This window comes from Schistocerca piceifrons, chromosome 11, assembly GCF_021461385.2.
Source record: "Schistocerca piceifrons isolate TAMUIC-IGC-003096 chromosome 11, iqSchPice1.1, whole genome shotgun sequence".
In the NCBI taxonomy this organism is placed as follows: domain Eukaryota; kingdom Metazoa; phylum Arthropoda; class Insecta; order Orthoptera; family Acrididae; genus Schistocerca; species Schistocerca piceifrons.
Window position 1 is genome coordinate 144,454,154 of NC_060148.1, and position 22,973 is coordinate 144,477,126.

The window sequence follows — 22,973 nt, forward strand, 5'->3', positions numbered from 1 at the left end:
TAAGTCATCACAGTGGGTGGTCACAGGCTTTCCTCATCTAAAACAAAGCTCGCATTAATAAGTCAAAGATCAAGATGACAATAGTTGGGCTTTTTGATGGCAGTCAGCTGTACTACCTGGTTAGATGGAAAACAAGAAAGTCAACCACAGAATGTTAGCATGTCTGAGGGATGCCGTATGCAGGAATAGGCCAGAATTGAGGAAAAACTGGACTAGTGCACTGTACTGGGACAATGCGCTGGCTCACATGTCACCCCTCGTCAGCAATATGCAAACAGACAGCCTCTCACTGCGACCCATCCATCCTATACTCTGGACCTAGCCCCAGTAGATATTTTCTGTTTCGCAAACTTAAAACTGTGCATCAAAAGGATGTTGTTTCCAACCATAAAGGAAATTCAGGCTAGTGTGACAAGACACTAGCATGCCATCCCAAAAAGTGTGTTTCAGCAGGCTTTCCAAAAATGGACGAAAGGCTGAGAACAGTGTATTGCCAGTGGGCAGGATCACTTTCTTCTTTTGAACACATCTCTTATACTTCAGCCTTCTACATATCGCTGTGTAGTGAACGTCATCGCTGTGTAGTGAACGTCAAGAAAACGTTAGACTGATCACAGCACACTCACAGGAATTTAGACAGTCATTTTTCCTCCACTCCATATGCAAATGGAATGAGTAAGAACCCCAAAAATGTGGTACAGTCAGAAGTGCCCTGTGCTGTGATTTGCAGAGATGTATGTAGATGCAGAAAAACTAGCTGGCAACAATTTAAACAGTCTTGCTTTCGCAGTGACAGTAGTGGCACGAGAAAAATTGTTTAGCACAGCTGCTTAGAGTCTGTTATAAGGTATGGAATTATCTTTTGACAGAATGCGAGTAGAACAAATAGAATGTCATTACTACAAAAACACGTTACTAGAAACAGGTGTAACACTGAGTCAAGACAAGCATGCTTGTCACTATTTAGGGACATGAATATCTACAGGATGGTCAGAAACAGTCTGTAATGCTTGTAACAGTGTTGTAGGGTAGAAAAGCACTACTTAAGGTATTTCATTTCTTTTTGTGAATGAATTATTTGAAAGCATTTTATCTCGCATTTATGTGTGCTCTATATATCATAATACATATTTTAAGTTGTTTATAAAAAGATGTTGAAACCAAATGTTTTCTTCATTTGGTTTCCTAAAACCGAGCAAGAAACTGATACAAAAATTGGACACAGGGTGTCAGTAAGGATCAAACATGAGCCGAAGGCCGGACAGTCGTGTGAGTTGTCATCTAACCTGTGAGAACAACTGACATTAAATCCATTTGGTGAGCCACTCGTTCTTGCACGTGCAATGGGCCGATTGGCTAACTCTGAAACGGTGCAACATATTGAACTTTTTATCAACAATTATTTCTCAGCACAACCTACCCTGTAGCACCCATACAAGATTTCCAATCTGTTTCTGACTGCTAAAACTAATAAAACACTATCCCAGAATCCAGGACCAGCTGCCGCATAGAGGCAACGCAAATTCAATTTTTAATATTTCGATAATTATTGACCAAATTTAGAAATTTTTAAGTGCTGTCGTAAGCTACTCATTAATAGGTATAATCCTACATTGGAGATTTAATAAAGTAAGATAAGCATTACAGTTAAAAAATGTGCACGTCTCTTGAGACAACGTAACAAATGGAATGCCAATACCCACTTTCATTCATCCAGTATTTGAGAATGAAAGTACTTAGCAGCTTCCAACAAACTTTACACATAATTTCACAGCTCTACACAGCTTTTTCTCGCTGCTACACACACCGAAATAAAGGAATTCAAAAAGTTTATTGCTTAATCCAATTTTGTTGTTCGTGCAACCAAAGCTCAGAATCAGGTTTGACACCTTAATTTATTACTCCTTTACTACTAATTCTATTTGCAACACAATTTTTCAGACAGTATTCACATATACTTTTGAATGTACATGCGAAACTAAATTATATCATTGTATGACACACAATACGTGGTATGACAACCTAAAAATTTAGATACTTGAAAAACTAGATTATACTTAAACTGGCACATGGAAAAACTTCAACACCAGGCATTACATTTAATTCTATTGCTTCTTTACTACTTACTCTATTCACAACACACCCTGCACACAATAACTACATTCATCACTGAATGTCTCTGCAAAATTACTCAATTGTACAACACACAGTTCATACACACTGAAGAGCTAAAGAAACTGGTATACCTGTCTAATAACATGTAGGGCCCGCGTGAGCATGCACCAGTGCCGCAACACGACGTGATATGGACTCCACTAATGACTGAAGTAGTGCTGGCGGTCCATAAATCCAGAAGAGTATGAGGGAGTGGAGATCTCTTCTGAACAGCACACTGCAATGCATCCCAGATATGCTCAATAATGTTCATGTCTGGGGAGTTTGATGGCCAGTGAAAGTGTTTAAACTCAGAAGAGTGTTCCTGGAGCCACTCTGCAGCAATTCTGGACATGTGGGGTGTCACAAGTCCATCGGAATGCACAATGGACACGAATGGATGCAGGTGACCGGACAGGATGCTTATGTACGTGTCGCCTGTCAAGAGTCGTATCAGGGATCCCGTATCACTCCAACTGCACAAGCTCCACACCATTACAGAACCTCCACCAGCTCGAACAATCCCCTGCTGACAGGCTGGGTCCACGGATTCCAGAGGTTGTCTCCGTACCCGTACACATCCATCCACTCAATACAATTTAAAAGTCCGTCCAAGCAAAACGTTTCCAGTCATCGACAGTCCAATATCGATGTTGATGAGCCCAGACGAGGCGTAAAGTTTTGTGTCGTGCAATTGTCCCATTCTTACAGGATCTTTCTCAGCCACAGTGATGTCGGAGATTTGATGTTTTACCAGATTCCTGATATTCACGGTACACTCGTGAAATGATCGTACAAGAGAATCCCCACTTTATTGCTACCTCGGAGATGCTGTGTCCCATCGCTCGTGCGCCAGCTATAACATCAGGTTCAAACTCTGTTAAATTTTGATAACCTGCCATTGTAGCAGCAGTAACCAATCTAACAACTAAACCAGACATTTGTTGTCTTATAAAGGTGTTGCTGACCGCGGTGCCGAGTTCTGCCTAACTACATACCTCTGTATTTGAGTGTGCATCCCTATAGCAGTTGTTTTGGCACTTCAGTGTGTGATGTTATAAACACTGTGATGCACGAAAAACTGGCTTTTCTTAAATTGGAGTGCAGATTACCCAGAGTGTATTCACCCAGCATTTTAAAATGAGAGCACTTAGCGACTTGCAATAAACTTTAAGCAAAATTTCAAATCTTTTCTCACTTACAACCACAAAGGAAAACATTTAACACACTGACTCATTTGTAAAGTAATCAAATGTTCGAAGCTCTTTTATGCACGTGAGTTTGATTTTTTCACAAATTGGAGGTTTTCTGGTTTTAATGCTTCCATGTATTTATATTTATGAACTGTTTGTATTTACACATTACAGTTAATAATTAACTGTAGCAAACCACTTTCAACACGAGTATGATAGCAGAAAAATAAAAAATTTCATTTTCCTTGTCACACATTAAAATATATGCCCATGCTGCACAGTACATAGCTATGAACATTCATAAAAAATTAAAAGGGGAAAATAGATTTGTCAAAAAGAAAATTACGTACCATCCTATTGTAAAAAAGCTATTATTTCCTTACAGAATTTTTAAATTATAGTAGACATATCTTTGGAGAGTAATGTAATAAACTCTCACTTGTGGCTGTACAACAAGATTAACTTAGGATTTAACTACTACAAATGTGTCCTAATTTTATTACTTGCGTATAATGTCAAATCACTGATGGGACAATAAAATCCTGGTTCTGAGAATGTGTTAATTCTTGAAGGCGTACCATGGAATCAAATTTTATGTTAGTACTAACATGGATTAAAGTTGAAAATTGTAATTAATTCTCTAAATGAGGCTGTTTGGACCACCTTTGTATGGGATTAGAGTGTGAATGTGTAATTTTTGGTCACATGTTACTTCATTACAATTGAGTACCGGTTTCAGCTTTGTAGCCATCATCAGATTTAAAAACTACAACAACAACAACAACAACAACAACAACATGTACGCATGTAGTCAGGCAGTTCTTGATGTGGACTTCTTCACCTCTATAGCTGTCCCTGTGCTGGAACCTACCAGCTATGATCAACTTTCGAAATAGTAAAACGCACTTCTGACTTCTTCTTACATTGTGTCTTCGGTTACAATGTTGTTGTACGGTAACACTTCATATACAACTTTTGTGCATTCATCGGCTATGACATTACATGCCTTCTGTATGATATAATGACAGTTCTGTACGAATGTGATAGGTAACGGAAACTTCTCTCGTCATCTACGATGTAAGTACCTTCGTTGTGGCACACCTCTTTTTTTGTTGTCACGTGCTGTTTCTCTGAGCCGGGATATCACAGCAAAGAGTAACTGCCACACCAGCAGGTACCACAACGGGTAGTAAAACTGCCGTCACTGTCCCACCTCAGAGACACACCACGACCATACTAGCCACTATATGTGGACAAACAATAACAAACTTCCATACTGTATGCAACATTTAAACTGATTAGCATCAAAAAATACTTTCACTGTGGTGATCACCATTCATCAGCCGTAGACACTGCATAACACATCACTTTTCCAAAGGTGATATGTTGCTCCGCTTGTACTGACAGCATGCCTATGTGTCGCTACTGAAATTTTTAGACCTTGTGGTGTAACATATCACTCTGTTAAAGTGGTATGTTGCACAATGTCTGAAGTACTGACAAATGATCATCACCACCCAGGAAAGTATATTTTCTTTTATTTAAGTGATTTAGAAGCTCATACTGACCAGAAACCTGTTATCAGAACACATACACGGGTTCTGGAACAGATAAAGTGTTTCTGCAAGGCGGGACAACAATAGCAACTGTATTACTATTCGCAGTCCCTGCCAGTTAGCATGACTGCCCTGCTCGAAGATGCACCACACACCACAGAGTAACAAGTATATTGACGCAGAGTCTTACATCTCGGAAAAAGAGAAGCAGCTGAACTGTCAATCTAAAGGTAACTGTCAACTGAGTTGTACCGAGCAAGCGTAATATCGTAATTCGTATTCTACACAAACATTGTACGAAGTGTTGAGGTACTGTAATTGATGGATTAATATAATCACACGTGAGAAGAAGTGCTTTCCACTAATTTAGTGGAAATTAAAAGAAACAGATAACAACTTTCAGATTTTCAGCACAGATACAATTTCAGCAGAGAATAAATCGTCTGCCGGAAGTACTACACAGTAGAGCCGGACGGCAATTCGAGAGAGGTACGTTCAGAATTTAAGGTCATTGTAGTTTGCAACCTGAACTTAACACGTTTCCACAAACAATAAAAAATTTCATTTTGTCTCAGTTCTATGAGAGGACTGAAAAACATCTCAATCTGATGATGGCTGCAATGCTGAAACCAGTAGTTAGTTCATTATAACAACATAACATGTGACCAAGACAGGAAAAAAAATGGTTCAAATGGCTCTGAGCACTATGGGACTTAACTTCTGAGGTCATCAGTCCCCTAGAACTTAGAACTACTTAAACCTAACTAACCTAAGGACACCACACACATCTGCGCCCGAGGCAGGATTCGAGCCTGTGACCGTAGCGGTCGCACGGTTTCAGACTGTAGCGTCTAGAACCGCTCGGCCACTCCAGCTGGCACCAAGACAGACTTTCATAATCTACCTAGCTGAGTAACTTGCAATTCGCAGGTATGTACCTATGCTAATCTTCTGTTAGTCCATTTTCTTCTTCCCCCCCCCCCCCCCCCCCCCCCACCCGCCCCACCTCCCCCCTTTGTCCATCTTGTCCTTCCTCCTGTCTCTGTCAATTTCCTCCCCTCTCTCTGTCTCTCCATCTCCTCCTCCCCCATGCTTCTCTGTCCATCACCCCCACCCCAAATGCAAGATGCTGGCTCTTACCGCCACAGTATTTCTTTCCTGGTAATAAATAACACGTATACCAAGATTGACTCAAATCGAGACAGATTTTTACCTATGTCTTAAGGCCGAAATTCTAAACCTAGCTTTCAAAAACTCATTTACGATAGAGGACTGCAGCACCATTCCCCCTTTCAATTATCAAACAAACGAAAGGATGGCTGACATAGTGTTTAGTGTATCTGGGATTGTAAAACAGTTAAGATCCTTAGACGCCAGGAAGACATCTGGCCCAGACGGTATCCCCGTAAGATTTTATGTTGACTATGCTACAGATATAGCACCATTCTTATCCGTCATCTATCAGAGATCATTGGAATGGCGGAAAGTTCCACGGGACTGGAAGAAGGCCCAGGTCATAGCAATCTATAAAAAGGGTAGAAAATTGGATGCACATAATTACCGGCCAATTTCACTGACATCAGTTTGTTGTAGAATCGTGGAACAAATTTTGTGTTCAGACATAATGACCTTTCTAGACTCTGAGAAGCTCATCTGCAGAAACCAGCACAGTTTTAGGAAACAGCGGTCATGCGAGACACAGCTGGCCCTCTTTGTGCACAATATACAACAGGCTCTAGATACCGTCCCGCAGGTTGATGCCATATTTCTCGACTTTCGAAAGGCGTTCGACTCAGTTCCGCACTGTCACTTGCTACAAGAAATGTGCGCTTACGGTTTATCCGATGACATATGCGGTTGGATAGAAAGTTTTCTAACAGACAGGGAGCAGTATGTGGTCCTGAACAGGGTGACTTCAACAGAAAGAAGCCAAATTCAGATGTGCCCCAGTGCAGCGTAATAGGTCCACTGCTTTTTATGCTTTACGTAAACGGTCTGGTTGATGGTATTGACAGCGGCCTTAGACTGTTTGCCGATGATGCTGTAGTCTACAGGAAAGTAGTATCACACGAAAGTTGTGAACAAATCAATGAGGATTTGCAGAAAATAAATGTGTGGTGTAATGACTGGCAGTTATCTCTCAATATTAGTAAGTGTAACCTACAGCATATAACAAGGTGAAAATCCCCATTAATGTACGAGTACAAAATAAATGATCAGTCTTTGGAAGCGGTAACATCAGTCAAGTATCTGGGTGTGACTATTCGAAATGATCTCAAATGGAATGATCAGATCACACAAGTAACAGGTAAGGTGAACTCTACATTGTGGTTTATTGGTAGAATCTTGAAGCGATGCAGTCCTTCAACAAAGGAAGTAGCTTACAATACGTTAGTTCGTCCAGTCTTAGAGTATTGTTCGTCTGTATGGGACCCTTACCAGTTGGGTCTGGTTCAAAAGATTGAGAAGGTCCAAAGAAGAGTGGCAAGATTCGTGACTGGTACATTTTGCCATCGCGGGAGCGTTACAAAGCTCATGGAAAGTTTGTAGTGGGACACACTTGTAGATAGACGACGCGCTAAACAGAAGGCGCTGCTCACTAAATTCTGAAATCCAATCTTTGCCGAGGATGTAGAGCATATATTATTACCACCAACTTTCAAATCGCATAATGATCATCATTCAAAGATAAGGGAAATAAGAGCTCGTACTGAGGCATTCAGACAGTCGTTTTTCCCTCGCGCAATCCGCGAGTGGAACAGAGGGGGGGAAATATGACTTAGGTGCGAATTGTGTCCTCCACGACACACCGCTTGGTGTCTAGCAGAGTCTATATGTAGATGTAGATGTAGAAGTTGTGTATGCACATGTCACATAGACTGATGAGCCCAAGCATTATGACTACCTGCTTCATAGCTCGTTTGTCCGTCTTCGGAACAGAATACGTCACCGATTCCACGTATCGGGCATCCGACAGTTTCTTTGCAAGTTTGTGGAGGTACGTGGCATCAGATGTCAATGCACAGGTCAAATAATTCACGTAAATAATGGGGCTGCCGATCTGCGTACACGCTGGTGGCACCCGATAGTGACCCAGATGGGTTCCATTGGATTTACATCGGGCAAATTTGGTAACCGAGACGTAGCATAAATTCACTATAATGCTCCTCGAGCCACAGTAGCACAGTTCTGGCACCGAGACACGGACAATTATACTGCTGAAAGATTACATTGCCGTCGGGGAAGACACCGAGTGTGAACGAGTGCAGATGGTTCGCAGCTGTCGGCAAGTCTTCAATTACTACCAGAGGTCCCGTGCGAGCACAGAACAGTGTCTCCCATAGCGTAGTACTGCTCCCACCAGCCTCCATCCGTGTCACACTGCACATTTTAAGCCGCCGTTCACGTAGATGGTGGCATTTGTGAAGACGACCGTCGACCTAGTGTAGCAAAAATTTGATTTGCCCGAAGAGCCGACACGTATCCGTTGACTGACGGCCCAATCCTGAGGGCCCCGTGCCCACTGCAACTGTATTTTACGATGTCGGCGGGTCGACACGTGAACGTGTAGGGACAGTCTGCTGTGGAGCTCCACGTTCGACAATGTACAATGAACGGTATGCTCCAAAACACTTGCGCATGAACTAGCATTGTGCTCTTTTGGCAGAGATACCACAGACCACATCCTACTTTACCGAGCAGACGAGCCTCTGAACCCACATTCTGCGAGTCGTGCACATCCGATCATTTAGTGCCTAGTGGTGGTTTCACTGTGCTTCTACTGCTTTGCGTAGATGCTCGAGACAGTAAGACGTGAACATTCGACCAGCTTTGCCATTTTCAAGATACTCATTCATGGGCTCTGTGTAATAATAATGTGCCCTTTGTGAAAGTCACTTACCTCAATGGATTTCTCCATTTGCAGCCCATATCTTTGCTAGGGAGTTAGACAGGGTTGTAGCCTATCCCCGATGTTATTCAATCTGTATATTGAGCAAGCAGTAAATGAAACAAAAGAAAAATTTGGAGTAGGAATTAAAATCCATGGAGAAGAAATAAAAACTTTGAGGTTCGCCGATGACATTGTAATTCTGTCAGAGACGCAAAGGACCTGGAGGAGCAGCTGAACGGAATGGACAGTGTCTTGAAAGGAGGATATAAGATGAAAATCAACACAAGCAAAACGAGGATAATGGTATGTAGTCGAATTAAATCCGGTGATGCTGCAGGAACTAGATTAGGAAATGAGACTCTTAGAGTAGTAAATGAGTTTTGCTATTTGGGGAGCAAAATAACTGATGATGGTCGAAGTAGAGAGGATATAAAATGTAAACTGGCAATGGCAAGGAAAGCGTTTCTGAAGAAGAGAAATTTGTTAACATCGAGTATAGATTTAAGTGTCAGAAAGTTGTTTCTGAAAGTATTTGTATGGAGTGTAGACACGTATGGAAGTGAAATGTGGATGATAAATAGTTTAGACAAGACGAGAATAAAAGCTTTCGAAATGTGGTGCTACAGAAGAATGCTGAAGATTAGATGGATAGATCACATAACTAATGAGGAGGTGTTCAATAGAATTGGAGAGAAGAGAAATTCGTGGCATAACTTGACTAGGAGAAGGGATCGGTCGGTGGGGCACATTCTGAAGCATCAAGGGATCACCAATTTAGTATTGGAGGGCAGCATGGAGGATAAAAATTGTAAAGGGAGACCAAGAGATGAATGCACTAAGCAGATTCAGAAGGATGTAGGCTGCAGTAGGTACTGGGAGATGAAGGAGCTTGCACAGGATAGATCAGCATGGAGATCTGCATCAAACCAGTGTCAGGATGAAGACCACAACAACAGCATCTTTGCTAGGGTGACCCCTGTCCACATCTGCTCCGCTTACATAACTTTGTTACTGCATCACGTGCCCGCAACACCACCCGGCAGCATCCGATGTCACGGTGGGCAGTGGTAGTAATGTTCTGGCTTATTAGTGTACGTTTAATATACTTCACACATATTTGTGTGCATATTTCATCTTTTCTCTAGCAAATTTCACCCTCTAATTTTGTTTTCACACAGTTCATTGTTTATTAAGTCACATCTCCTGAACTGTGTGTCTTACAATGATATAATTTTGCAGATGCATTGGTATATGTGCACACTATCTGAGAAATGTGTTGCAAATAAGAGTTAGTATTAAAGAAGAAATAAAGTAAAATGTAGAAAAAAGACCCAATCTCAGAAAGGTTCAGCACATAATCATACGTACAAATTAATTTGCGATGTGAATATAAAATGACTCACTCCACATCAGTACGCTTTTTTGTGCAAAATGATCCACGGAACATGAAACTGACTAACAAACTAGTACGATACGGCATTTTATCAAGCGTCTGAACTAAGTGATATTGTGTTGCAAGTACATTCAGTGGTATATGTGAATAGTGTGTGAAAATTGTTTTGCAAATACAATTAGTAGTAAAAAAGTTATAAATTAAGTGGTCATGCCTGATGCAGCAGTTTGACTGCAAGAACAGTGAAAATATAGTAAGCGATAAACTTTTTTTTCTTTTGTCATTTTGTGGGGGTGTCACCAAGAAAAACTCTCATTAGGGTTTGAAATTATGTGTAGTTTTTTTGAGTCACTGACCATTCTTATTCTTAAATACTGGATGAATAAAGTCTGGGTACTTATGCATCATGAGCTTAACTTCTTTTTGACCCCCAACCCTTTGAGAGGTAGACGGTTCACTTCTATCCAGACAGTAAATGATGTTTGTACCAGGTTTTGTTCAGATCGATCCAGTAGATTACGAGGAAAAGTGGAACATATGTTATTCTAATAAATATGGTTTCTAATTAATTAATAAATAACTTACTCCAGCAGTGCTTCTATATGAACCAGTCAATCCTAAATACCTGTATGACAATTAGGAAAATGTAATTGTTTTAGAACCACAATAAAATTCAGCATTCATTCAGGAATATGAAAAAGAGTCTGGTTATGCAACCACAGCAGGCCACTTCTGTAGAGTATGCTAGTAACAAATCACATGTACTGCTAATAATTAGGGGAGTTAATTCTAAGTCTCATCAAACAGAGTGTCTGAAATTGATTATACCCTTTCTTCTCCTTATCTTCTCCTTTTACGCAAGAGCTGCGGTCAACTACAGTTATTTTAACAGTTTCTTCTTTTTTTCCCCACTGTATTTCTTTCATCATTTCTCAATCTTTCTGCCTCCTTTGTTCTGTCCAAGTGGCTCCAGTCTTCTTCTTGGGTTTCTTATGGACATCTACGGAGCCCTGTAATTTCTTTCCGAGTGGCAGTCTTCCCTCAGTAACCTGCGGGGTAATTTGGCAGTCTGGCCTCGGCACTAGCTTAAATCACTTCCCTAGACGCTCGTGCGGTGGACCTCTTTGATGAGGCTTCCCCTACGACGAGACCTGCCGTAAGGCAGAACACAAAGTTTAAGTGTAGTGACAGTGGTCACGTATCTGTGAGCTGTGTTTGCGTGTATGTGCGTTTTGTGTGCGTGTTTTGTCTATTTCAGAAGAAGGCCTTCTGGTCGAAAGCTTACGTGTTTAGTAGTCCTTTCCTGGTGTGTGCCTGCAACTTGACATCTCTGCTTTATGGTGAATAGCAGTCTATCCTTTTGATAATATTATCATTATTCCATCCTCGTTTTTCCATTGCTTGCTTTTGTATAAAGTTCAATGTAATGACTTCTTTTGTACTCTGTTTGCTCTTTAACTGGTCCGAAAATTTTCCTCAGTATTTTTCTTCGAGTGATTTCCAATAATTCCATCATCGTCTTTTTGTTCAAAGTTAGGCGTTCTGTTGTGTAAAGTGCTTCTGGGTGAATTGCTGTCGAGTAGCGTGTAAATTTAGGATTGATTGATGGATATTGATTCCATATTGGTAGTATGCTATTTCATCCTATTAAATCTTTCTTTAATGGGCTTCTATCTCCAGACTTTCTTGATCCATCAAGCCCTCCACTCTAGCTGTCCAGCGTGTGGGGAGCAGTGTCACTGACAATGACTGCTATTAGATACTCCAAGCTTCAAGCTTTACCTGAAATACCAGCATTCCCAAGATAACAGGTTTTTCGAGACGGTGCTCACACGACAACAGAAAGCATTTTGTAATGTGGAACGTGCGAAGATGACACCCGTTACCACAGTTTGAAGCAACTTCCAGTGACAGTTCGAGGCCGATCACGTAATGAGAACTACAAGAGTTATTTGAAAAGTAAGGTCCAATCATTTGCAGAATGGAATCCACTGTGAAAATCAAAAATGTTTTGTTTGCAACAGTTAGGTACACCTTCCAGCTACTTCTCTACATAGTCGCCACTCCGACTTAGACATTTGTCGTAGCGTCATGCCAACTCTCATCGTAAAAGGCAGCTGCCCGTGCTTTCACCGATACAGCCGGTTGACTGTGCCAAAATATTGTCTTCAAAGACAGCGGTCCATGTGAGCAGAGCTGAAACACAGGGGCAGCTGTACTGTGGGACGTAACACACGTCCCATCGAAAACGCTGCAGGAGCATCTCCATTCCCCTGCAGACGGCAGCAGAAAACTGCCAGGAGGAATGAACCACACAACAGCTGCGTTACGTGGGCCGCACGACACCAGGCGAAATCTCTCACCGGGCCCTCACAATCGGCAGGAGACGCCGTTTCCTAGGCACCTTTATGTGCTCTCTGTGCACTCGGAACAAAAGGAGCGACGTGGTGGGATCGACCGGCACACTAGACACACTGTCCGACATACCTGTGCACAGCTTCGTCAGATTTTCACAGCGGTTTCCAGTTCGCGGCCGACCGTAACTTACTTTCCGAATAGCCCTTGTGCATTAAGCATTGGCACAGATAACTAATAGAGGTAGGCTGCCTATGCAAATGGCAAAAGCACTGCACAGCTCCTGTGTTATAGGAGACAGTGTATGGAATGCAGTAATCCTTCCAATGCAGCCCTCACAGTCAGTCTAGGAGTTAGCATAGCCCCAGTTGACAGACTGGGATGTTCGCCTAAATGTTTTAAATTCAAGGCTCATGAGTGGCAACTTGTGCAGACATTTACTGAATTTCACATCAAAAAAGAGAGAGAGAAAAAAAACACTGTTTTCAGTGTAGACATGTTCAGTTTCCCATAAAAATGACGATTTCATGGACAATGTAGTCTTCAGCGACAACACAGTAGACTGGCATAATGTTTGAATCTGGAATTTGGAACACCCTCGACTAATCTTCGAGCATGTCAGAGTTTCTAATGTTCTCACTGCCACGAGCAGAACAAAGTTTTATGGGCAATTTGTCTTTGTAGGAAGAATTGGAATGGGATACTCTATCTGGGGACACTCCAGTGAAGAGGACTCGAGACATTTCATTTACCGACAGAATAGGAGCTCCACTCCACTTCCACATACCTGAATGAACATCAGTGTCGGATAGGTCGCACTGATCTTGCAGACAAAGCATCGTCAAGGTGGCCCCAGAAACAACACCGTGCAACTTCTTTTTATGGGGCTCTGTCAAAGACAGTGACTTTGTGTCACCATCACCTCGAGATATGACTGTGTGTCGTGAGAGCAAATTGTGGAAGTCTTTGCCACTGCTACACGAGATGTGTCGATTCCATTACTGGAAGAAATGGACTATCTATATCTGTAGCTACATAAATACTTCACAAGCCACTGTGCGGTGCATGGCAGAGGGCACCGTGTACCACTACTAGTCATTTCCTTTCCTCTTCCGCTGACAAACAGAGTGAGGAAAAAACAACTGCCCACATGCCTCATACGAGCCCATTTCTCTTATCTTTTCTTCACGGTCCTTACACAAAATGTATGTTAGCGGCGGTAGATTCGTTCTGCAGTCAACTTTGCATGCAAGTTATCTAAATTTTCTCAACAGTGTTTCACGAAAAGAATGTCTCCCCTCCAGGCATTGCCATTTAAGTTGATGAAGCATCTGTGAAATACTAGTGTGTTGGGGCCAGAGGCCGAGTCTGGCCTCAGCACCCAGAGACGGTGGTTGTGTGTGTGAGTTGCAATTGTGTGAGTGTATGTGTATGTTGTCTAATTCGGATTAAGCCCTTTTTGGCCAAAAGCTTCGACAGTCTTTTTGTCGTGCCCATCTACAACTGAATATCTCCGCTATGTGATGAGCTGCAATCTATCCTTTTCGTGATAACGTCACGTAGGCTACTTGATAAAATCTGCTACATATTATGTTATAGGACTGATAGTGTTATCCCGTGTAAAACATTTTGATTTATCAATAAAAATCTCTAACACAACAGGGACACAACAGCTGTATAACTAGAATAACCAGTCTTTCATACATTTTTAATTTTATCACACAAAACAACAAGTTTAGTGTTATCATCATAAGGTTTGAGTGGTAACAGTAAATTTCTCATATTATTTTATATCGATAACAATCAGTGTGATGCCTAGCTAAAAATGTTCAAATTTTAACTTTTTAATTTTAATCAGCATAATAGATACATCTTTCCAGTTTTATTTTTGGGCAAATTTATGTGCTTTTAATTTTAATAAAAAGAAATATGAAGCTTGTGCTCATTCTCTCCATTCCCACCTGATGGAAACATTTGGAAATTTATCACATTTCTCTCAGCCCTAGTTGCACCTTTCAGCACTTCAGCAATTTTCTAACAATATTTTCTTCCTTTCCTTTTGCCAGAAGCACCTACGGTGCTTATATTCTTACATCACCAACATCATATTCTTCTCAGACCATCCTTTCATGGTTCTCTATAAGATAGACAAACCCCTGGAACACGAATGAATGGAAACCGAACACAGCACAGCCGAACTCTACTTGCTTGCACTCGCTTACTGAGAGAATTCTTGTTTGCTGTTACTCATTCTCTTGTGTTCACTCTAGTTTAAACTGTCATTATATCTTTGAAGAGCCTTCTCTAAGATGTTTGCTTATCAACTTTATACTACATTCTTACTGCTTGCTTCTGTAGCATGTATACTTTTTTATCTTAGCCAGTCAGACCATACGAATATGCCATAGGAGAGCACGGACTGAAATTATGCTAGTAATACCATCTGCAGATCAAAACAATGAGAGATTTCAAAGCACAAAGCAGGCAGAAATGAGCTTTTTGGTTAACTCATCCATGTGCTAGTGCCACATCAGTTTATTATCTATCTAGATGCTCAGGAACTTCACACGTGGAGCCTCACCCAGTGTAAGCCCATTGATCTCAACTTCTAGAGCCTGTAAAACAGTGGTATTTCTTTGTAACTGCACAACTTGAGTACTTGCAAGGTTAATGGATGAGATGTTTGCTGTAATTAACCTGTAAGGCTGTTCCACTTCTCTCCAGTCTGCATCTGGTAGTGATGTGTTTATGTCCTTTATCAATACACTTGTAATCAGCAAACAAAATTCTGGAAGAGTCCACAAATATCCTAGGTAAATCATTAAAATAGAACAGGGATATTTTAAAAAATAATTTAACTACATAAATGAAATGCATAACACATAAAGGAAATAAAAAAAGGATATCACACATGAAATAAAGGAGCCCTACAATGAGCAGAATAAAGGTTAATTTTTTTTTAACAGAGTATACTGGAATTGTATTTATAAGTATGTGAATGGAATGGGAAGAAACCCCGATGACTTGTAGAACAGGAAGTAGCTTCTGCAGTGCACATCACAGTGGTCTGAACAGCATGGATGTAGATGTGATGGAACAGAAATGGACCAAGCACAGAATCTTGGGGGACACCATATTTAATGTCCCCCCCCTCCTCCCCCCTGTGAATTAGGTTTTATTCCTGCCATATCATTTGTTAATGTGTCCTTTGATTTCAATACCATACCATCTTCATATCCTAGTATAATTTTACAATAAGTCAAATGGTGCTAAGAAAGACCAAACAGCGGAAAGTTTTGTAGAAGTTTTTTTGCAAGCTATCTACGTGTTTTTGAGGGTACCAATTTAAAGTTTTCGAAGTCTCACCAAAATTTCTGCCCATAAATCGGTCAAAAAAGGAAAAAACCTTCAAAAAATGGGACTTTTTTGGGTTTTCTGCTTATAACACAGAAACAACACAATTTCCGGGAACACCGATGATTTATGAAAATAAGAGGATACAGTTTCCCAAAAAATAGGTCTCAGTGACTTTTTTCATCAGATCGACTATATGGCGTGCAGCACCTGTTGAAGTTAGCGCGATTTAAAAGCCGAGCTGGGCCACCTCGTGGCCCACCCCCTGCCCTCTTACTGCACGTTGTCGCACATCCATTGCCGAATCCACCCTCTAGTGTCACAATGTTATTGGAGTGGTTTGTGGCTGATGCTTGCTGTGGTGAAGGATTAAGGTGGCACTGACCTCCCACTCCTGATGGGGGACGCCTATTACATCGAGCAGTTTGGCACATTGGGCAGTCATTTTTGGATATCTGTGCCAGTAGTGTTCCTTAACTCAATGGAAGTACAATTCAGGATCTATTGTAGTTTTGACAAGCTGAGCACTAGCACCAACGAGAATGAGTGAAGAAAAGTAATCTTCAAACAAACAATGGTAACACGTGTCCCTCGTGAAAAATTCCTCTTTAATTCAAAGATCAAGGATCACTTCATATCAGTGGTAATAAACATATTGGCCAAAGCAAGATGTGGAAGATGCTGATACCTCGATTATCCACACCGCCTTATCTTTGACCCCACACATTCAATTGTCATAATTGGTGGGTAAGTCGTGAATCTTCTCGTCATTCTGTCAGGCCTCATTCAACAAAGTAATGTAGTATTATTGAAACCAAGGAAAAGGAAAAATCCTAAAGCAATTTTATTTTCCACTTGAGAGGATATCCTGTTTTTGCATGCAGTCGGCGGCTGTGACATTACTTCTGTACTTTTACAAACAGCACAAGGTAAAATACATCACTACACTGACGAAATACCATGAATTGAAACAGGACATATAGAAACTGAAGGATCCACATGTAGACAAGGAGGCTGTCATGGAGTGTTGTAAACAATTCCTCATCAGGCTATGGAAGTAATGTTATTCTGACATATATCACATTCAAATGCAAAACTGTGTGTCATGGGTGCTCATGTAACTACCAAAAAACAGGCCTCCACTGCTTGAAGCTCTGCACGAAATGAGATAGAGTTCGTGAGAATGTCAGCCACTTCAATTCACAAGACTCAGAAGAAGTCACACTGGAAGAATAGAATGAACAGGAGAATGCTACAAGGACTCCTACAGACAAAAGTAAGTAATATTACACATTGTTGTTGTTATAATTTCATGTTATGAAAATCCATGATCGCATTATTGTAATAAATACTGTACATCAGTTTCAGTTCTAATTATTTACTTATTATGAAGTGAAATTAGTCTTCCACTATCTTACTTAGCTGTAACATACCCATATACAATCCCATTTTGCAGACAAATCAAGTAAAGACAAGGGTAGTGGTGCACTAAGTGCAAAGAGGATGAATCTTCTTTAAAATTACTATATTAATATTATAATATTATCATAATTATTATTCAACAACTGAAAATCTAGGAAGGAATGTAACAATGTTATGAAAAGGACAGTTACTACTCACCATATAGCGGAGATGCTGAGTCGCACATAGGCACAAAAAAAGATTATCACAAATAAAGCTTCCGACCAGTAAGGCCTTTGTCAAAAATAGATGACTGACACACACACACACACACACACACACACACACACACACACACGTGACCACAGTCTCTAGCCGCTGTAGCCAGACTGCGAGCAGCAGAACATTATGGGTGAGGCTACCAGGTAGGGGTAACGTGGAGGCTGGGGCAGGGAGAGAGGGTAAGGGTGGGGGACGGTAAAGTGCTGCTGGCAACATACAGGGACGAGTTGGAGAGTGGGGCAGCTAGATGCAGTCGAGAGGTTAGACGGAGGGCAGGGGAGAGGGGGGGGGGGGGGTAGCGGAAAACAAGACAAGTAAAAAAGACTGGCTGTGTTGGTGGAATAGAGGGCTGTGTAGTGCTGGAATGGGAACAGGGAAGAGGCTATTAGTTGTCCTGCCCACAAAGAATGATCCCAGTGGTTGCAACATAGCTTGTAGATCACTTGACTGGTTTTAACGGGATAGACGTTGTTTGTGGCCGAATTGGAGTAGGTGATGCCGGGAAGATGTATGGGACAGGTCTTCCATCTAGGTCTATTTAGGGATATGAGCCATGAGGTAAGGGGTTGGGAGCAGGAGTTGTGTAGGGATGGACAAGGATATTTTGTAGGTTTGGTGGGTGGCAGAATACTGCTGTGGGAGATGTGGGAAGGATAGTGGGCAGGACATTTCTCATTTCAGGGCACGACAAGAGGTAGTAGAAACCCTAGCGGTTAATGTAATTTGGTTGCTCCAGTCCTGGGTAGTACTTTGTTACGAGAGGAACACTCCTCTGTGGCCGGACAGTGGGACTTTGTGAGGTCGTGGCAGACTGAAAAGATAAGGCACAGGAGATTTGTTTTTGTACAAGGTTGGGAGGATAATTACGGTCTGTGAAGGTTTCAGTGAGACCCTCAGAATATTTTGAGAGGGACCACTTGTCACTGCAGATACGACGTCCTCAGGTGGCTAGGCTGTATGGAAGGGACTTCTCTGTATGTAATGGGTGGCAGCTGTCAAAGTGGAGATATTGCTGGTGGTTAGTAGGTTTGGTAAGGATGGAGGTACTGATATATGATGTAGCCATGTATGAGGTGGAGATCAATATCTAGGGGGGGGGGGGGGGGGGGGTCTAATTTGGCTAAGACCTTACTAGCCAAAAGCTATATTTGTGACAGTCTTATTGTTGTGCCAATCTGTGACTCAGAACCTCATCTATATGGTGAGCAGCAACTTTCCTTTTCACAATATTGTCAAATACAATAATATCCTACACCTGCAGATAGGATTTTAAAATCTCAGAACCAGTCGTGGTTTGAATAAATATTAGTACAACTGAAGTGGGTCTCTCCAAATAATTATCATGCCTCTGAGTTGCAGAAGTCCTACACACAAAAGCTTGCATAATCTTAGCTTTTAAAAAGATTAATGAGTAAATATAAGGCATGGCCATTGAAAGAAAACAATACAAATTGTTTTTTTATGTAGTACCTCATTTTCTGTCACCTTCCAAACACAGAGAAACTATGCACACTCACAAACATCCGCACACACACTTAGCTGCTAAGTGCTGGGTGGGAGGGGAGAGTGAAGAGGAGAGAATTACGTGGGTGTGCTGGTGAACAGAGGGCATGTGTAATGCTGGAGTGGGAGTGCTGGAGGGGATAGAGGCAGGTGGAAGACGGGGACTAGAGAAGATCGAGGCCAGTAGCCCTCCGGGAATAGAGGATACGTTGCAGGGAGAGTTCCCACCTGTGCAGTTCAGGAAAGCTGGTGTCAGTGGAAAGGATCCAGATAGGACGGACTGTCAAGCAGCCACTAAAGTGAAGCACAAGCCATTGCATGACAGTTTACTATCAAATATGTCTGAATGATGTTCAGTACCTCCTCTATGCGGTTAGTAGCAATCTCCCTTAATTTTCCTATTGTACAATAACATAATATTATCAGCTGCAAAATATGTGTAATATTTACTCTTATCACCAGTATAAACAACAAAGTTTTATTAAATATACCAGTACACATTGCGTAAACTGAATACATAGCAATGAAATGAAATGAATCTGATGACAGAAGAATATCAGTACCCCTATATCACCTCCAGAGGAGCTGTGCTTAATGTCACGTACTACGAGGGAACTGGAGAATTGAGCCGAGGGCGAACAAGAGAGAATTGGTCATTTCGAAGTGCCTCATCCCTCTCGTAGTGCCGTATTACAAATATCGACAGTGAAGTCTTTCTACCAGGTCCAACATCGGGTAATTATTTATATACTTTTATTTAAGTTATTGGTGTTAGTTTTATTTCAAACCATTCACACAATTTAGTTCATTTTCTGTTTTGTTCGGAGTATAGAAGACAATAGCAACACGGCACTTTACTTTCTCGTCGACACGGATTTTTGCAGTGCAGCTCACCGTGACCATTTAGCTAGCGTGTGGCACCCGGGACGAGACAGTACCCGCATATCTGTGAGCATCCTTCTGCTTTATTGTAATAATACAATAAAAGAACTAAAGATACTATTGTAATTGAGTTTTGTATACCACCTGACAAAAATGTTAAGCACCCAGAAGGGGAGGAGGACACAAAATGAAACTTCACGAGCTAAGAGGGTATGTGATATTATTTCATTGACCACAAAACTGAATCAAATTTATGAAGAACTTGGCAGTGTGAGCTCACTTACCAGCACAACACTGTACCCCGGATGCACGTACGCATGCACCGATGCAATTGGGAAGGGTGTCACAAAGCCTCCATACCGTGTCCCGAGGTGAGCCGGGCTGCAACTGTCAATATCTGAGCCACTCCCACAGAGGTTCTATCGGTGACGGATCTCGGGATCTCGCCAGTAATGGGAATTCCTCAAAGCTTACAGGTAGTCCGTAGAACAAGCGCTCTATGGGGGCCGACACTGTCGAAAAATGACACCACAGTACTGTCACAAGAGAGGTAACATACGGGGATGTGGGACGTCCGCAGTGTCCCGTCATGCTGTCAGACTTCCCTCGGTCATTACCGGCCGTCATCTGAAGTCGTACCTGACAGCTCCCCGTACTACAGTGCCACGAGTAACACAACTGTGCCCCTAGAAAATGTCAGAGGAGTGGGACCTCACCCCCCCGTTGACACCATACTCGCCCACTATGATCACCCAGAGTAGTGCAAAAAGGCCATTTGTCACCAAACGCAGTGCAATACCGTTCATCAGTGTTCCGCACTTCCCGGTCGTGGCACCAATCCGAATGCAGCCGTCCATGTCGTCACAGTATCGACAGCCCGTGCGTCAGACGGTAATACCCCGGTCCGGTTGCCACCGGTCTCCGACCGACAGTACAAATTAGACATAATGTGGTAGGGACTGTTACTCTTTCTTGAACAGCAAGCACGTACGTGAAGTGGTTACAGTGAGTGCGGTGCTGATCCTCCTCTGTGACGGTCAGAAGTGGTGGACCGGGAACTCGCTACGACTGTCTCTGCCCTCACATTCCCGAGCAGTCCGACACGGGGCCACACTCGCATCTGAACGTTCCACAATTCCAGATACTGCATGATTCGTCTGGCCGGCAGCACAGAGATCGACAAAAAGGCCCCTTTCTAACTGTGTCGAGAAGTGATAATGTCTTTCTCACACCAGTCTGTGGCACCTCCGTGTCCTTCACAGTGAGAACTCGAGATTTGACACCATTCGTACCCCATACGTACCCTACCGGGCCCAATAAGACATTAAACGAGAAAAACACTTAATGCACTGTGGTGGCCATTCTGTCACATATAATTGCAAAGCTAATTATTTATGTACACACTGATGGAACGTACGTGTACGAAGTTACACTGACATCTGCTCGTGTCTTCTGCACGTTTCACTTTTTTAATCAGGCGGTGTAATTAATGCGATGAAAATGGGTCGTCTGTGTTAAGAGTCATTTGATGGTGAATGCTGATAACATCTGTATTGTACACAGCCAGAGAGAAATTTATCAATGTAAGAAACATTCACTGCATACAGTGTGAGAAGATTATTAGAAAAAAAAGAAGTAAATCATTGCTTTTTCTTTCAATTACTTTAAATGGTGCACATAGAAGGTGAAAGTATTACATATGTCAAATGAAGATCTTATTTGCAGATGTCTCCAGACTGAGTATATTGTCAATGAACAACAGACGTCTCTCCGATTTGATAATTATGAAGTTTTATTCAATAAGTGAAAAAAATTAATCTTGGAACAGTATTCTGTTCCCTACCTAGAATTGTCAACCAGACCTGCAGTTTTATGAGGAAACTACTTCAAAGCGGTAACAGAGCTAATATTTTTATGAAAAAAAAAATAAAATAAAATTACTGTGAGATGAGTTCCAGATGTGTGGTGTTTCATTAGATTTTCAGCAAGTGCAATGCTGATAAAGTAACAAATTATATTTTGACTAAAGTTCAGTCTTGATCACACCATTTATGTTTTAATGATATAGGTAACCGGTTTCGGTTCTTTTTACAAAACCATCATCAGACCCATGGCTCCCTTAGGATGGTAGGCAGAGCTCTCCTCGCTGCTACGCATCAGTTGACTGCGTAGCAGCGAGGAGAGCTCCGCCTACCATCCTAGGGGAGCCATGGGTCTGATGATGGTTTTGTAAAAAGAACCGAAACCGGTTACCTATATCATTAAAACATAAATGGTGTGATCAAGACTGAACTTTAGTCAAAATATAATAATTAATTGATCACTGTTTTCCAAAAATGTTTACCAAAAGTAACAAATGCTTCAAAAAGAAACGACGCCAATTTAAAGAGGAACTCCCTAGTCACACACCCACCCCTGCACACATTACCTTCTCTCGGAGGTGCAGCAGGTCCTCTTCACGTGACCGGCTCTCGGGGTGGCCCAGCGGGTACCCTGCCACACCGATGGCAAACTGCTCGCCCTCTGTCCGGCTCCGTACGAACCTGACGAGGTCAATCGCGTGCATAAAGTCGCTCCGGCTGGTCTCGTTGTCTGAAAATTACAGACTGGCTGAACGTAACACCTCATGTCATCGATGTTAATAAAATATTCCTGAAATATTAATTCTGAAGCTAAATCGTGCAAACCAAAAACGCTGAAGCAGGAGTCGTGCAAACGAGAAATTTACTTGTCAGAATGAACTACCTGTTCCCTCATTCACTCAATGTGTTCCACAGATGCAGGGCAGTTTGAGAATATTTTTCCACACTAGATACTTATCATCTTTCTTTTTTTTCATCTTCTGGCATTTTGTATGCTATTGATCTTAACAGTCTGTACAAATTGAATAATACATACAATAATAATAAAGAAAACAGTTAAATTGTGTAGATTTGCATACAAATGTGGAGTTAGTATAAATTAAATTTTTAGATCTTTTTCTGTTCAATCAAAAAAATTCTCTATCG

General features: G+C 41.7%; 1 protein-coding gene across 1 annotated transcript in view; it reads right to left on the reverse strand.

The window, feature by feature from the left end:
* The window catches only part of LOC124719822 (methylenetetrahydrofolate reductase), an 80,695-nt gene that overhangs the window by 15,473 nt on the left and 42,249 nt on the right, over positions 1-22,973 (reverse strand). The window contains exon 4 of the mRNA XM_047245011.1: positions 22,394-22,557. Coding sequence (XP_047100967.1) covers positions 22,394-22,557 — 164 coding nt within the window. The remainder of the gene's footprint in view (positions 1-22,393; positions 22,558-22,973) is intronic.